This window comes from Haliotis asinina, chromosome 1, assembly GCF_037392515.1.
Source record: "Haliotis asinina isolate JCU_RB_2024 chromosome 1, JCU_Hal_asi_v2, whole genome shotgun sequence".
NCBI classification, from domain to species: domain Eukaryota; kingdom Metazoa; phylum Mollusca; class Gastropoda; order Lepetellida; family Haliotidae; genus Haliotis; species Haliotis asinina.
The window spans coordinates 79,697,064-79,716,114 of record NC_090280.1 but is presented as its reverse complement, the minus strand read 5'-3'; the positions used below and the strand labels follow the sequence as shown (position 1 = coordinate 79,716,114).

Here is a 19,051-nt window from a genome sequence, read left to right as displayed (position 1 = left end):
AGAACCCAATTCTTAAAAGAGGCATCTGCCAAAGATAATACTCTGCGATGTTCTCAGAAACAGGTGAGGAGGTAATATTTTTTCTGTATGGTGCTTTCATTTGTGTTTTCTACTTCCAGGGAGCGTCGGAATGCCGAGTCAAGAGAACGTCTTAACAGTTTTGTGGACATTGAAAGATCTCGGGAGAGATTTAAAGAGCATGAGCGTCGGCGATCTCGATCAAGGTCAAGGTCACCGATGCGAAATGGCCGTGTAGACTCTGCCAAATCAGACACTAGCAGTTTAGAAAGGCAGAGTATAAAAGTTAAAGAGGAAAGGAGAGATGAAGAGTTTATGAATAATATCAATAACATGAACGCTGAGCGTGAAAAATTATTGAGGAACAATTTAGTTGGCCTTGGACATGTGCCTCCAGCCAACCCGATGGTTGGTTTTAATATGTTAGAGAGAAATCGTGTGCTTGGACCACATTATTTTCCAATGGATCGGCCACCTCATAGTCAACCTTTGTGGAATCCATTCGAGAAAGGTTTATCCATGAATCCTTTAGACTTAGATCGAGAGCGAATGGCAGCCCTGAGATTCACTTCCCCAATGGCTGTGATTGAGCAGGAACGTCTCAAGGAGCAGATTATGCGAGAAGAAATGGAGATGAGGAGCCGGTATCTTGACCGCATTCCATCGTATGATAGGTTCGCCTTTGAGCAAAGCAAGCTGCCTATGAGGACACCTGACCCTTTGGGGCTTCCTCCTTTCTCAAGGACAATCAGTCCAGCAGTGAACCACAGTGGTCATGGACACTCCCACCACAACCACAACCACAACCACACCGGCAGCAAGACGGCATCCCCTGCCATCATTCCTGGGGCTCCCCCGCCTCTGATACCATCTGCCTCCGCAACTCATTCTCGTAGTCATAACAACTCGCCAACAAGCAGCAAATCAAAAGGATGCAGTCCAGCTGACAGTACGAGCGAAATAAAAGACAAACGGGACACGAGTTCAACCGATCCCGACGGTCACTCGCGGTAGTGTCAGCTTTTTTATTGTGATGGGTCAGAAAATCATTGGTTGCAAAGTTTAAATGTGCAATCGTGTGTGTATGTGGAATCGTGTATACTCTGTGGATGTGCTGTCTGTGTTCATACCATGGTCGGATATGTGCTAATTGTGAAACGGGACGACCACAGTCGTGAAGGCAACACAAGTCAAACAATATGCAAACTTCCATACCGATTCCTAATGGAAAGTGCTCAGGCAACATGTAAATCAAGTGCTTACAAAGCCGGACGAATCACTGGCGTAAACATGTGAAAACAGGAATTTTCCCTCAGGAATTATTCCATTAACTCATGCCAAAAGACAAACTCTACTGGTCAAAACCATTTCTTGTTGAGTGTGGCTGAAATAGTGGCCTCTGTTAAAGTGTGATACATATGACATATTCATCTGTGCAAACTTTTACTACAACTTAAGCATTAAAAATGCACTAATAATGCACAAATGGCACAGGTATACTTGAAACCAGAAGAGGTTTCAAGGGAGATAACTCTTATCTTGGTCATTCCTGACCTCACATCTGTATCTGCCAAAGTGTTTTGTCCATTGGTTGTCGAAGTAAGATAACTGTTTTACGGAGGTAGCCTGAGTGATTTGGTCGGCATCATATGCAATCCCAGAATGCAGTGTACATGCTGCAACCAAGTGCAGAATTGTTGTGAAATGCAATGACATTTGAAAGATGGCAAAGTTGTATAATTTATATTATTTATCATGTGGTAAATTTGGTGTCTCAAAGAATGGACTCAATCTCTGCCTGGATCGATGTGAAACTAAGTTTTGTAAAATATGACAAATTATTTTTGTCGCCGTGTTCTGAAATATTGTTTTCACTGCACCAGGAATTTATGGTTTACTAGTTAGAATGAATTTCTTTTTTATTTTGATATACTGGTATGAAACCATTATATATTAAAGACTGATTTCAGCTCTAAGAATGTTTTTTCTCCTCCTGAGAGGCAGTTTCGGTGACCTTTGATCCAGAGGTCATCCTCGAAGCTTATATGTACTTGTATATACTGTATACAGTGTTTCTAGACACAATAGAAACATCTTAATAAAATCTTAAATTAATTGAACTGAACGCCTCATGGTTGTTGATACCAAGGAATGTGGTGAAAATGTCTGATGCTGTACAGATAGTTAAGATTCTCTGGGGACCAAGTGTCACGACTTGATAAATCCGAGACAAATGAAACTGTATACAGTTTGTGATAATATATATATATACTCTTAAAAAAGTAAGGAAATTCATTTTAAATATATTTTTGATTAAAAAAAATATTGGGAATGTATCGGAGTTAGTGTTGATGTAGTACGTGAGTGCATCAACACTTGCACTTCTTATGACCAGTGTTGTCTGTGCAGGAATCAAGAAATCAAGAATTCCAGTGCATTGTATTTAGGGTTGGTGCATTCATAAGATGTCAGTTTTTGAAAGTTTGCTAACACTTATACTTTCTCAGACTCAATTAATTCTTTAGTTTTCTATGAGTATATCACTATAATCACTAGCCTGAAACGTGTGGTAACTGTCTGGGAAATCAGAAAATAACATGAACTCTGATCTGATCTTAAAGAGGAACCTACCACACACTACTGTCCCAAAGACAGTATCTCCTACTCAGTTCAAGGTTTGTTGTCGTGGGGGGCAACAAATGGGATCAGGTGGTCAGACTGGCGGACTTGATTGACACAACATCGTATCCCAACTGCACAGATCAATGCTAATGCCGTTGATGACTAGATTGTCTGGTCAAGACTCAATAACTGACAGACTGCAGGAATATTTCAAACAAACAAATAGTCCTTATAACAGCTTTTTTGGTGAGAATGTTTAATGCTGTCTGGAATCAGTACAGTCCTACCTTTGAAAAAATGTGCCCAAGAAACATTTAACTATTCTATCATGCAGTCTAACCTGTAGCCTGTACACTATAATTGGGTCATTTTTGGTTGTGGTACCTGGTTTGCTTGTTGAAGAGCTTCAGTCCAAGTTATTTGAAACCTGGTGGTATTGAATGCATGTGCAGGGAAGTAAACTTTCCAAAACATCCCACTAGAGCACAGGACCCGTGAGAGGACAATAATTACTACTCCTGTCAAAAGTAGATTTACCTAACTATCAGTGCAACATTAACTGGCCACCAGGACCACCTCAACCTTACAACTTACTGGTCCTGATGAATTTTTACAAGCCAGGGACCACAGGACCAGCGTAAATTTTGTACACTGCTTAACTGCAGTATTAGTCGCTGTTACTAGTAATTGAACTAGTTATACGGGGGGATATCTAAAAGTTTTGAGTCTTGCATATGTATACTTGACAAACAGTAATGGGCAGGGCACCTAACGTATATTAGTGTCCTAGCTACATATTCCCGGTAGGATCACATAGCTGGATGCATTTCTTCACTGGCAGTGCCTTGTAGAAGAGATATACCCCCTAGAGAATGTGAAAATGGACAAGGTTGAATATAGAGCAGTAATAAAGTTTCTTGTCCTGGAGGGTCTTTAAGGGGACCAAGATATGGAGTTCTTCAGATCAGGAATCAGCAATTGGCAAACCAGATGGGAGAAGTGTGTGAAGTTGGAAGCGGATTATGTTGAAAAATATAGCAGTATGAATTCCAAAATCTTGCTTTTTCAGGGCAAGGCTCAAAACTTTTTGATATTCCCTCGTATATGTGGCACTAAGTTTAATTTCTTTCAAATTCCTATGATACCTACCTTTCTTTTAAAAATCCAGCTTGGATGCATTTCAGGCCTCGTTTGAGCTGTTTGAAAACAAACATTATCCCCCAACAGCTAAACCAGTTACTAGATCATCTGTAACAGAAAGAGACCCTTGTCAGCCAGAGAAACCAGCATTCCAGTCACAGGAAAATTTAAAGACAAATACAGTGACTTGACATTTCACACAGATCAAGTTGTGTTACGAACAGCACTTCAGATACTGGTATATCATTTCCATGCTCTGTGACATTTGCCATTTATAAAATCCACAGTATGTTAAGTACAATGAGACAATATTGCACATTAGAATCAATGATCAACAGACCCAAGAAGTGAGTGAATATTTCATGATGGTCTTGACTATTTCTGTAGTGTTATGGCAGTATGTAACTGATCCAGTTCTGACTGTTATTGGTTGAGGAACAGCTTCCTGACAGTCTGATGACACATTCAACCATTTCTACATTCAACCATCCCATTTGGCAAATGCATGAGATCTTCAGTCAAGCGCTGGAGGTTTAGCAGTTTCATCTTCCCATGATAAAAAATAGAATGTTTTTACACACAAACACCTTATCAAGGAAACTGGTAGTCTGTCTTACAGACCTTGCAACAAATATATTAAGAGAGCCATTCAAATCTAGAATATGTGGCAAGTCTAAATCACCACAGTTTCAGGTCTGAAAATTAAGAAAGTCTCTTGGCTCCTTTTCTTCATATTTTTATGAATGTGTTCTAGGAAATGTTTTTTTCTGTACCTGAAAGACATAAATCAACACAATAACAACATAAAATCAACACTTGCCAAGACCCTCAGGCATAAAATAAAACAAAAGAGCCCCAAATTTAATATAGAATGATTGATACATAAATAAACGCAACATGGTCAGCAGATTAAATAACCTATCATATACTCCAAGACCCTGGAGAATAACATAAACAAAAAGGGTCCCACATTGAATATAGACTGACTGATATATAAATCAATGCAACATGGTCAGCAGATGAAATAACCATTCATGCTCTTAAAGACCCTTAGAAAATTTATATTAAGATTAAAAGAGTCCCAAACTGTTGATGATAAAATAAAACCTATATTTCCTCTACTCTTCAGTCCAAATCTGCAGGATTCACAGGTGAAATTCTCCCTTGTTTTGATCAGTTAATCTTGCTCTGTCCTTTAGTGGCACAGTGACCCATCTTTTCCTTTTCCAAACTTAATGCAGGCAATAGGAGGTTCTAAAGACACAGTTAATGCAGGCAATGGGAGGTCCTAAAGACACAGTTAATGCAGGCAAAAAGAGGTCCTAAAGATACACTTAATGCAGGCAATAGGAGGTCCTAAAGACACACTTAATGCAGGCAATAGGAGGTCCTAAAGACAGTTTTAGGCAAAGCAAAGGGGAAGTGTCCTTACATATACATAGACAGACAGATCTGCAATTCTGACAACCATTTTCTCATTTTAAATGGATCCTAAACAAGATAATTACTGGAACAAAACAAGATGCAGGGTTCAAAATGTCAACTGATTTATACATAGTGACTGAGTGAGTTTAGTTTTACACCACACGCGGCACTACTCCAGCTATATGGTTGCGGTCTGTAAATAATCGAGTCTGGAACAGACAATCCAGTGATCAACAGCATGAGCATTGATCTGCCAACTGGGAACCAATGACATGTGTCAACCAAGTCAGCGAGCCTGACCACCCAATCCCGTTGGTTGCCTTTTACGTCAAGCATAGTCACCTTTTATGACAAGCATGGGTTGCTGAAGGTCTATTCTACCCTGGAGCGTCACGGGTTTGCAAATACAATACTTTGTAAGTAATTATATATAAATCTTACAAAACAGGACACAGATAATATGGGGTGAACAGCATTTATAGAAACATGAAGCAGCAACCACAAATGTAAGTCTTTCCTTGCCCTAACACTGGTCTTGGCATCCATGACCACCATGAAAGGATGCAAAAACTATGTAAGTAAAAATGTAATAAATTTTAATTTGTTTATGTATTTTTTTGAAAAATATGCTTAATTGAACAACCATGTTTTAATAACAATAATATTGCAAGCGAAGCTCAAGTTAATGTTATCTCTAAAATGCCAATCTGTGAATGAACGTAGTAAGTAGTGGTCTATTGAAAAAAAACCAACCCATGTATTGGATGGAGTGAATGAACATTTTTACAATGAATTCTGAATTTAAATATACTGATGGAAACAAATAAAGGAACACCCAAAAGTACAAGTGTTCCTTCATTGTTTTCCAAGTTTTATGGTATGTATTGCATTCTGGGAATAAAGGAACACTTGTGCTTTCATGTGTTTCTTTATTTGTTTGCATGAGTATATGTTGATATATTAGTAAAATACACGTTTCCTGTGAACTTATTTAACATAGGCTCCGCACTTTGAATTATGTTATAGAGGCAGATTTTCTGGAAAGAGACACTTCTAGCAGTGATTGGCTAGAATGACTGTCCTTGTCAGAGAATTGACTTCACCATTTCAGTTAACATTGATTACATTAATGATATTCAGTCCCTCAGGGCTGCCAATCTGCATGATCTGAAGCATCATCTGCCCCATGTCCCTTTAATCCCTGATGCAGGAACTCCTCAACCCATACAGACAATGAAGAGGTGACAAGGACAAGGACATCGTTGCAATAAATATTCATAGACCTCCTATCACCAACATGCACACATTTAAATATTGTCACGTTTTATTAAGCATGTGTGGCTTGACAGTACAACATTCAAACTTAACAATGAATGATGAGCTTAGTTTAAATCAAAGCTCCACCAGCCATGTCTCATTAATTAACCATCCATGTCAAACATGCAGAAAACACCACAAGCATGCACTACTCTCCCCAGGGAGTATACAACAGAAATGTCTGGTGGGGTTTTGTTTACTTACAACACTTTGGCATGCTCTAATGACCTGCCTGACGAGATGCTGCTGGGACTCACACACACATCCATCTTGATGAGGGTGATGCTAAGTGTCTTGTTGCTTGATATGAGCTGGAAGAGAAAATGGGGGATGAACTGAAAGAGTAGTGAGTGGGCGAGTTAGTTTAGTTTTATGCTGCTTTTATCAATCTTCCAGCAGTATCACTGTGGGGAACACCAGAAATGGGCTTTACAAGGGGAATCGAACCCAGGGCTTTTGCGTGACAGGTAAAGACTTTAACCAGTAGGCTACCCCACCGCCCAGCTGGAAGAGTGAATTGGGAAAATTAAACGTGATTAACACAACACTGACTATGTATCAACATGTAACACTAGGGTTATACACACATAGCTCTAGGATTATCATAAACATGTGGCACAATGATGAATATGAACACATAACAATGATTATAAATATTTAATGTTAGTATGATAATAAATATTTAAGACTAGTATGATAATAAATATTTAATACTAGCATCATAATGAATGTTAAACACTAAAGTACTGTCAGAAATAGAAAAAAAACCCTATTTTTTGGCTCTTACTCTGTTTTTATAAAATTCACACAATTTTAAATGGCATACATGTCTAACTGCGCGTTCAATGGGATACACAATAGGATATCCAGAAAAGCATGTTTATTCATAAAATTAGGCTAATAATATGAATAGTTGCTGAAAACAATAGTTCAGACTACAGGAGGCAATTAGGTAGCTCAGCCAGGTATGACGATGGACCGTCAGCTCACATGGCATGATATTTTATGTTGTCCATGTGTGTTCAATATGCCTTTTTTATTGATTAACAGTTTGTGTATCTTTCTTTCATAACGTCTATGTTGAGATAATAAAATGAGATACCCAAAGAAAAGCATAAATTAGCCATCATATGAAATGTCTCAAAATATATCCTTCAAAATAAGTATGGGATCTTCATTTTTTTCTATTTACAATTAAAAATATTTAGGAGATGTATCAGAGTCAATGAATGTTGATATGATATTGTTGAATGTTTTGAGAGTGCATCCCCATTTGCACTTCCTTACAACCATAGTTATTTGGAATGTAGTCGCTTTTGAATGATGATTGGTGTATGGCAACTAATTTGCATGTACATACGATTTTCATTTTAAAACAAATGACCAGAAACAAACACCAGCAAACATGTGATGCAAAATGAGTGTCAAAATTAATGTTCTAAGCGATTTCTCAACCTTCTTGAAAAAACATAATAATCAAGAGTGGGACCCATGCACGTGTATGGGGCTACCGTGTTGTGCTCCTGCATATCATGCGTTGTGTATAGGGGTGGTAATAGAGGGAAGTGATGGTGCATTCATAAATGTCTGTCTGTCCTTGAAACGTTTGATAAACTTTACTCATCCAATCCAAATTTCATTAGTTCAAAGTTCAAATCCAAAGTTCATTATCCCTTACTTTATATATAGTATATATTGGTGGCTTGACAACCTGAAGATGGACAGGACTGGATATTATTTGTAAATAGTTACGACATTCACTTTGCTGCCTTGGTTTAACTCCCCTAAATAATTAACATATCTCAGATGTTATCTCTATCCCCTAGCCTGACCCCAATCTATGACACCTGGCCTGTTGTTTTTGCTTTCAAGAGGGCCCCTCCTACCAGTTTCTTTTAATAGTGATAGTAAGACTCCATGATATCTACATCCTTACTAGTTTCAGTGTAAAGTTTATATATATCAGGTATCATTTATAATGAAGGTAAGTTTAATTTCAAAATGGGCATTTAAAAAGTGTAATGCAATATCATTGCACACTAAAGCCATGCATTGCTTATTTCTGCACTAGTGTTTCCTCAGTAAAGTACTTTAGCTACATTTGCTAAATCCTTACCACTGTATTTAGGACAAACTTAGTTTAACAGATATTTCACAATTTCACATATTAACTACATAAGTTTTAGATTTCAATGTGAAAAAACACCAGTTTTTTTTTCTAATTTCCAACAGTACTTTACTGAGATTACAGAAATTTTAGTCTGTTATGATAATAAATATTTAACACTAGGAAGAATATAGACATTTAAACTAACATGACAATAAATATTCAACTCTAGTATGATAATAAATATTTAACACTAGGAAGAATATAGACATTTAAACTAGCATGACAATAAATATTCAACTCTAGTATGATAATAAATATTTAACACTAGGAAGAATATAGACATTTAAACTAACATGACAATAAATATTCAACTCTAGTATGATAATAAATATTTAACACTAGGAAGAATATAGACATTTAAACTAGCATGACAATAAATATTCAACTCTAGTATGATAATAAATATTTAACACTAGGAAGAATATAGACATTTAAACTAGCATGACAATAAATATTCAACTCTAGTATGATAATAAATATTTAACACTAGGAAGAATATAGACATTTAAACTAGCATGACAATAAATATTCAACTCTAGTATGATAATAAATATTTAACACTAGGAAGAATATAGACATTTAAACTAGCATGACAATAAATATTCAACTCTAGTATGATAATAAATATTTAACACTAGGAAGAATATAGACATTTAAACTAACATGACAATAAATATTCAACTCTAGTATGATAATAAATATTTAACACTAGGAAGAATATAGACATTTAAACTAACATGACAATAAATATTCAACTCTAGTATGATAATAAATATTTAACACTAGGAAGAATATAGACATTTAAACTAGCATGACAATAAATATTCAACTCTAGTATGATAATAAATATTTAACACTAGGAAGAATATAGACATTTAAACTAGCATGACAATAAATATTCAACTCTAGTATGATAATAAATATTTAACACTAGGAAGAATATAGACATTTAAACTAACATGACAATAAATATTCAACTCTAGTATGATAATAAATATTTAACACTAGGAAGAATATAGACATTGAAACTAGCATGACAATAAATATTCAACTCTAGTATGATAATAAATATTTAACACTAGGAAGAATATAGACATTTAAACTAGCATGACAATAAATATTCAACTCTAGTATGATAATAAATATTTAACACTAGGAAGAATATAGACATTTAAACTAGCATGACAATAAATATTCAACTCTAGTATGATAATAAATATTAAACACTACCATGAGGATAAATGTTTAACATTAGGAAGATTATAAACATTTAACACTACTATGATAATAGATATCAAATACTAGGAAGATTATTATCTTTTAAGACTAGCATGACAATAAATATTAAACATTAGCATGATAATAAATGTCAAACATTAGTATGTTATGAAATCTTTAACTACAGGAAGATTATAAACATTTCAGACAAGCATGACAATAAATATTAAACACCAGTATCATAATAAATATTAAAAACTACTATGTTAATAAATATTTAATGACAGGAAGATTATAAACATTTAACACTAGTATGTTAATAAATATTAAACACTATGAAGATTTATAAACATTTGACGCAATGATGACTAGGAACATATAATAATGATAATGACAAACATTTACAATTAGAATGAAAATAAATCAAACACAATTAGAATAACCATAAACTGACTTGGTTGACACGTCATCAGTTCCCAGTTGCGCAGATTGATGCTCATGCTGTTGATTGTCATCAGTTCCCAGTTGCGCAGATCGATGCTCATGCTGTTGATTGTCATCAGTTCCCAGTTGCGCAGATCGATGCTCATGCTGTTGATCACAGGACTGTCTGGTCCAGACTTGTTTGTTTACAGACACGCCACCATAAAAGCTGGAATATTGCTGAGTGTAGCATAAAGCTAAACTCACACATTTTTAGCCATAAATTATGATAGGACCTTGAGACTTGTGCTAGTATACTCTCTGAGGTATGATAGACCTGTTTTCAGTCAGGGTATGAATGTATCAGTCCAGAAATAGTCAGAATTATCTGAACATCAACATGAGGGGCATTATTAGCCTCAATTTTATAGATGTGTGGCCCAGTCATTTCACATAATGTGGTTTCCTGCATAGAGTTATGTCCCTTTGCTGTGACTGAAACAATACGGGTTTAAATCCCAGCTTCATATTAAGTCAGCACCAAACAAGAGTAAACGTCTCAGGCCTACAGTCTTCAGATTTCTCTTCCCACATCAAGTCTATACACCATGATAAAGCTGAAACAGTTCCGATCAGGTCAAACCAATCTCACTCACTTCTTCCAAAAGTAAATGAAATCCTTGTCAAATCACAAGCAGCCCTCCATTTTTTTTCAGGTCCAGAAATCAGAGTACATGAAATATTCCTTCCAATCCATTGCAGTTAGCTCAAACTAAAACATATCATCCTTCAATATAGCACAGGGCTTTTATTAAGCCTAGTGGTTAAAGAGTTCATCTGTAAGGCTGAAGACCCCGGTTCAATTCCCCACATGGGTACACTATGTGAAGCCCATTTCAGCTGTCTCTCAGTGAGTGACTAAGTGAGTGAGTTTGGTTTTACGCCGCTTTTAGCAATATTCCAGTGATATCACGACAGGGGACACCAGAAAATGGGCCTCACACATTGTACCCATGTGGGGAATCGAACCCATGTCTTCTGCGTGACGAGCGAACGCTTTAACCACTAGGCTACCCCACCGCCCCTTGTTTCTCACTTTAATATTGCTGGAATATTGCTACAAGTGGCATAAACCTAAACTCACTCTTTTAATCTTGCACAGGAAGTAAGAGTCAAAACACCATTTTGATCTCATGACGTGTGAGAAAACACTTGCCCAAATATATTTAATTAGCCTTTACTGCCTCGTCTTAGCTTAGTTTCATAAGTAAGTTGTATACACTTGCAGATGATGTCACATTCAAATGTTAAAGATTTGTGGTGTCATATAGTTTGTATATGTGAAGCCACATGCCCAAGCTATTTCGTTATATAACTGCACTGGCCCCTGCACTGGCCCCATGTATTGAGCTACATAATATCTATTCACAGAGCCAAATATATATGACCACCCATCTACACAGGTTCCATGTACTGAGTTACATAATATCTAGTCACGGAGCCAAATATATCTCACTACCCATCTGCACAGGTCTTATGCACGGAGCTACATAATATCTAGTCACAGAACCAAGTATTTCCTAAAACAGACTGGTCCCATGTCTTTGAGACAAATATTTCATGCATGTGATAGCACTTGTCCGATTTATCTAGTCCTATAGTTGCTACCCAGGGAGTCATTATTTTCCCACAGTATACCAGTGATTCATACATTACCCAGCCATACACTTCCATGTCCAAATACTGTCATTCCAGAGATCCATATTTCTCAACTGCTTCTACACATCATTGATGAGGTCAAACCTTACCCTACTAATGGTGTCATCAGTTATCTCCCCTTTGCACCATACAATAGCCATCACAAAATCAACTTTCAGCCAATAGTGTAATATATTTTCAACCCATGCAATTTTATTTTTAACTGCCACAACATTTGTCTAACAATACCCAAAAGGCAGTGCTGAAGACCCAGTATCAAAGAACCAACCACCATTAATCATATCCAAAGTCAAATGTGACCCGTTTCATGTGTAAGTGCTGCTTCACTCACTCTTTCTCTGTGCTACTCAGCCTGATCTCAACCCCAGCATTATCGCCAATATTATTTCATCACACGTTTATGAACAATAAGGAGTTTTCCATTACTCTCAAGGGAGATCAATCAACTTGAGGCAAATGAATAAGCTCCAATCTCATTTCCCAAACACTGTGAGGAGTCTGCCAGTGAAGCCCCTGTGGGGAGTTGTATTCTCCAATGGCTGCATGTATTTCCCTCCCTTATTAGAGCAGCAAATGTATAAAAATGAATAGCTTGGGATCGACCAGCCATTAAGGCGACTAAATGTCGGCAATGCTGGATCGTTTCATTTTTTCGGTAACACTGAATTTGATTGATATTCAACATGCCACGATTCAACAAATGAGATCTGTTGCGAGGCTAAAACGATAAATCTCTGCTTCCTGTTCATTGAAACACAAGAGTCATGGTGGTCTAATTTGAGATTATTTTTTTCTAATTCTATAAGGAAAAAAAATCATTTTGTCAATTTCACAGGATGTTAAGCTGTTATTTATCAATTTGTGTTAATTTAATTTGTATCTGTGTTATGTATATACCGGATCACTTATTTGGAACCAAAATGGCAAGAAATTCAGATATTTTTCTTCAAGCAATAAGAAAAATAACACATTTGGGAAATTTGCATTGATGTTAAACTCTTCTCCATATACATATGCTGGTTTGCCAGAGTCAGCACGGCAGATGCACGGTAACGAGATATTTTAACTGTAAATGCATATGCACATTTTGCTCTCTTTTTTTATATTGTGAATCCTGTTTAGTTTGCTTAAATCTAATACATCTGAAGCAAGTAGACAACCAGACGTCCTCTCAGAGTCATGGTCCATGTGTTTTCTTTACCTAATATATTCCTATGATAGTGAGTAGGTGAGTCTGGATTTTTGTCGCTTTTAGCAATGTTTCAGCAAAATCATGACAGTGAACAGCACAAGTTTGCTGGACACATTGTACCCATGTGGGGATTCAAACCTGGGTCTTCAGCATGATGAGCAAACACTTCAACCACTAGGCCACTCCACTGCCCCCTGTTCCTATGATAAATGCTGGTAAGTCTCTGAAGCTCACCTTTTCAATGTATATCAGATATTTACAACAAACTGAGTGAAATTTGAAGTCACATCAGCACTGTACATGCTTGCGAAGAAAACCTCTTTGGTCATGTTCGAGTCCCTGGACTGCACTTGAAAATTCTATGGTCATAACATAAATAAAAGACAACATCCTTTCCTCATCAACATGAAACGTCTGCCAGCACATTCTCACTGTAGACATGCATCTGAGTTACAATGATCTTTTGATGATAGAAGTGAATGCCGTCACAAATAAACCATTCAGTGTGATGGCTTGGGTTAGTCCTCCTTCAACAGGGAGGCCCCTTCAATGTGATGACTTGGGCCAGTTCTCCTTCAACAGGAAGACCCCTTCAATGTGATGGCTTTGTTAGTCTTCCTTCAACAGGGAGGCCCCTTCAATGTGATGACTTGGGCCAGTTCTCCTTCAACAGGAAGACCCCTTCAATGTGATGGCTTGGGTTAGTCCTCCTTCAACAGGAAGGCCCCTTCAATGTGATGACTTGGGCCAGTCCTCCTTATGTTCTGTAAATCTCTGACACAAATGTATTCTGTAACCCCTAACACAATCTGTAGTGTATCACTAACAAAATCTGTTTTGTACTTCTAACACAATATTCAGTACCCTTAACACAACTTGTTCTGTGGCCCTAAAACAATGTTCTGTACCCTTAACACAACCTGCTCTGTGCTCCTAACACAGTCTGCTATGTGCCCTTAACAAAATGTTCTGTACCCCTACACAATTTCTTCTGTATCTACCTACTGATATTCCATGCATAAGCAATCCCATATGTAATTTAATGTGATCACATCCTACATAAAATGTGATCATGCCCAAACTTATCATACTCTATCAAACATGTTGCAGTCATATTCAGTCTTCTCAATCCAACACAAACCTATTTCTCCAGTCAAGAAACAATATTCAGAAAGAACCACTGGAGGATTCCAAAGCAATTAATATGTATGATTATACTTTGAACTCCATCATCTTTCAATTCACAAAAATCTCCCGATAATTAGTTTTCTTTAAAAAAAACAACAAATATTTTTCCAAATTACTCGATGATAATCTACGTAAAAACTCTCAATATTCTTTGCCATCACAAGAAACATGTCATATTAACTTGCTAAATTCAACCCCTGCTCTGCGACTTTCCTATGCATAGTTTCATAATGCTTAAATTGACACAAGCTTTCAGTATTCAAATACGATTGATTTACTTAAAGTGCACTGCAGCAGAACCGCTCAAGTATAAATTCAATGAAATTTAAATTCATCTTCAGTACAATAAAAAACAAATTGAGAGCATTTCCAGAAATTCATTTGCATGCGGGGCATCAAGTGTTCGATAAAACCATTAAAAAAGCACATGCAAATTCTCATTAACTTTTTTCTGCACACAATATGCAGGAGTCTTTTTGAAAACACCTTTACAAATTGCCACGACAAGAACAGTGCTTCGAAACGGGACAAGAAATCAATCAGCTCTGCTTTTTCATTCACGGAGTGTAATTAGAGCCCACAATTTGTTCCGATATGTCGCCATCTTCATTTTTATACTAAGCAACCTTTCGTGACTGGCCTGACAAATACAAGCTTGCTGCGGATTTAGATCATCTTTAATTCCCCTGAAGGACTTTATATATAGAAAACATCACTCAGGGTGAAAAGGTAATTTTCAACTTAGAAAAACACCACTCTGGGATTGACATATTTGCAAGGAATTGTGACACTGCTGAGACAAAGAAATGGGCAAAGGCGACTTATTTCTTGGAATTGTCTCAGAAAAAGTTACATTATCTAATTATATCTCCAGGATAAGTTTTCAAATATTTCCTACAGAAATGAACCATTTGCTCTTAAAACTATTTATTACTTTTTTACTAAATTTTCAAAAATTCCACTACCTCTATCATGTACTGAAACCAGCAAACTTCGTTCCCACTTATTGATTCATCAAAACTGCTTTGGGTCCAAAGAATAAAAAGATGTTGTCACAAAGTAATTGAATTCTGACTACAAAAACAACACAAATCTCAAATTACATTTAGATTTTTACAATTTTGACGTATGGATGCTATTCTCAATATTTTATTCCCACGTTTTGATGAATCAGCAATTATTTCTTGGCACAAGTTTTATACAGTGACGCATTTTAAAACATATTACACTACGCTTTTTTAAGTATATGTCAGGGGACTTTTTGGTTCCATTTCAAATTCTGCAGGAAAAAAGAGCAACAAACCTCTCAAACTATTAAGGATTCCAACTTAAAACACAAATTTCAATGGAAGAATCAGGGATCATGCAAGAACAATGGTAAGATAGGTGACGCCAGTTGAGAACATTTAGATTCATGAGTTACCAGAATCTGAATCTATGCAGGTTTTAGACGTTGTCCACTTTAGTGAACAAATCAACATGAGTTTTGTGCTGACAAAAAGGCTTATAACCAAGGCATGCTTGGGACAGAACCTATGATCAGCAGATCCTGATGCAGCAAGGGGACATAGTATTGCATAGTACATTTGGTTCCACAGATAATGGGCTCTACACATTGTTCCCATGTGAGGAATTGAACCCAGGTCTTCACTGTCATCAGCAAATGCTTTAAAGGGGCACTGATGCGGAGTGAATAATGTTTCTCGCCAATGGTCTAATTTCGAAACCAAACTGCAAATTGGTCAGCGCCCGCTCCCTCGACCGTGACGGACAAAGGGACTGGGCTCCTGTCCATACTAGCAGAATTTTTCACAGTCAGGAGGCCGGATGCCCATCATATGTCATTATTTAAAAATATCCATGGTATTCCTTGTCTGATCGTAACAAAATATCCCAGCAGTGTAGTTTTTTCGGATGCTTGGATGGTATAGTGACTGATCCTACATGATCCTATTTCTGTGTTTTTAACCTCGATATTTAATCATGTTATGTGAAAAAATAACGTCTACAGGCATGTAGCAAGCCATTTGTTTCAGTCCAAAAAACTACAAAGCGTCATATTTAGATAGTTTTGAGTGTTGGTTCAGCTCTGAAAGCAAATATCATACGTAAATTTTGGTAGCTATGGTAGCTACCCTGGTTTATTATTTATGATACTAAAAACACACAGTTGATTTACTTGAATTCGTGAGCTAAAAACGATGACTTTGCCTTTGGTAGAGAAATCTGAAAATCTTCTTACGTGAAAAACCCCAACTTATTACACCTATTTACCCAAGTACACAGCAAGTGCCTATATGTATTCCTTATGTAACAAAGTTCCGTTGGTATCCTCAAAACAGTTTCGGGCCATAAATGTTCTCAGACTGCATGCGAAACAGAGATTACATCTTCCTTGCTGTAACTCGCATTTGATGGTGTAAACCTACACATGTTATTTGTCATCTTTCTCTGGATGGTCAGTTAATGAATTTATAACAGGTATAATTAGTAGTAACACCACTTTGGTTACTCAACAAAGGTTCCCATTTGGCATTTCTCCTGTCTGGAGTAAATACTCAATATTATAAATTAAGGTCTGTAGCGGCAAATGTATTGTATGTTATGTAATATATGCATGTAAGTGATGCAAGAGGGTTTATCAGCTGAGTTACAAAAACAAACATCGATCAAAGGATTAACCGATTAATTACTTTTATCCCTTCTACAGCGGATTTGTCAAAAGGGAGTGTGTGTAGATGTACTAATCTATACTGACTACACCCTGTCGTAAAGTGTGAGTGTAAAAACAACATCCTCCCTTCAAAGAATTAACCACCCTTGCGATGATTGATTGTTTGCTCATTATTGGTTAACTAAATTACTTAGAATGGCGGACAGCATAAAATTAGTTGCCAGGTGTGCTATCTTGGGTGACCAATGAGAGGTTTATCAGGTTTTCACCAATGTGAAAGGCGTGAAACAATGTGTTACTTTTTCGCAAATGAGACAGTTGTAAGAGTCATGACACAGAGCAGGATTATTTACCAGCTGCAGATGGATTGAATATCATTCTTTTATGTGGATAGTGATGGGTACATTCCTGAACAAGGCAGTAGCCTGACATTGTTGCTATAAAAATTAGTCTGTTTTACATTCATTATTTGCATTTTGTTTTAATTTATTTGTTGTAGCATTCAGCAGAATCTATATGACAGAAAACACACACTAGATTGCGTATGTGTGTGAAATAGGATCCCTATTGACAGTCTATACAATGTTTAAATGTTGCTGTCATGTTAGAAATTTACTGTAAGTATGACCAGATATGACAGTAAACTAATTAAGGTTATGAAACAAAATACAGAGACGTACATTGGCTTTGTTATTTTTCTGTCCTAATAGTTTTTTAGCATTTCTACCACTGGCAGATGATTAACCTTCAAAGTGTTTCATCTATTTTCATAATACATTTGTAATGAAGTAAAAATGACTTCACCTTAGTTGATCTGTCCATAATTTAACTCTCAGTTGCACATAAGGACTGCGCAGCAGAGGTCACGAACCGGTCACGAATTCTGGGATATCATACGGGTACTCACGGGAGAAAAACAATAACAAAAGTTTACACCAATCCACGGAAATTGCTCCGCATCAGTGCCCCTTTAACCACTCAGCTACTCTATACTGTTGAATCAAACTTGGGTATAACAAGAAAATCCTTTCACTACTTAGCTTAACCACTTTTCTCAATTTTCCACCCAATTTTGATATTAAAGTTTTCTTTCAGCAACTTATAACGACTCGTCAGAGTTAAGACAATGCTTTTCTAAATACTGTTAAATCTTGATGGGTGGAATCGCTGGGGACAAAGTAATAAATTCGACTTATCGATGTATTCGAGACATGGGTATGTCTATGATGGTAGTAAAAATGGTCAGGACTGACAGGTACTTCGAGTTATGCAAAATACTTGAGACACTGGCATTCGACTCATCAGGATTTGATGGCAATCAGTGGATAGCCAGGTTAGAATTGGTCTTCAGCAACACATGCTTATCATCAGGGGCGACTAACAGGATCCAGTGGTCAGGCTTGCTGACTTAGTTGACACATATTTTTTTATCCTACTACTGACGTATATTTATGCTCATGCATTTGACCATTAGGTTGTCTGGTCCAAACTTACTTACAGAGAGCTGACATATAGCTGCAATATTGCCGAGTTGGGCATTAAACAACAAACCAAACAACCAACGTTTCTAACTATGTGAGTGTAATAATGTTCAGTCTAATGAATTTAAGTATTGAATAATATCATTTATGTTATAGACTATCATGATCAGATGCAATAAAATGTCTACCTTCAATGTTGACATATCAATAACAGTCCATTACTAGGGACATTAGCAGCACAATATCTAATATTAATGTTGATCGCCATCATCAAAGTCCATCACAGAATCATTAACAGTGCTGAAATGTCTCCGAGACGATTTAATTAATCATGAAGAAAAGGTAAGTCTCACTGTCACAAAATGCAAAACGTCATCACATATCAAAATACGTGAATGTGACAAGTACTAAAACTTAATGAAATTTTAATGTTTCGTTATCTTAGTTTCCACAGTATTAACTGC

The 19,051-nt window shown here is 36.6% G+C and overlaps 1 protein-coding gene across 3 annotated transcripts in view; it reads left to right on the top strand.

The window, feature by feature from the left end:
• The window catches only part of LOC137271872 (autism susceptibility gene 2 protein-like), a 230,787-nt gene extending 228,649 nt beyond the window's left edge, over window positions 1-2,138 (top strand). For all 3 annotated transcript variants that reach the window (XM_067804355.1, XM_067804291.1, XM_067804420.1), the window contains one exon: window positions 120-2,138. In XM_067804355.1, the coding sequence (XP_067660456.1) occupies window positions 120-1,032 (913 nt within the window). In that variant the 3' untranslated portion in view covers window positions 1,033-2,138. The remainder of the gene's footprint in view (window positions 1-119) is intronic.
• The last annotated feature ends 16,913 nt before the right edge of the window (window positions 2,139-19,051 follow it).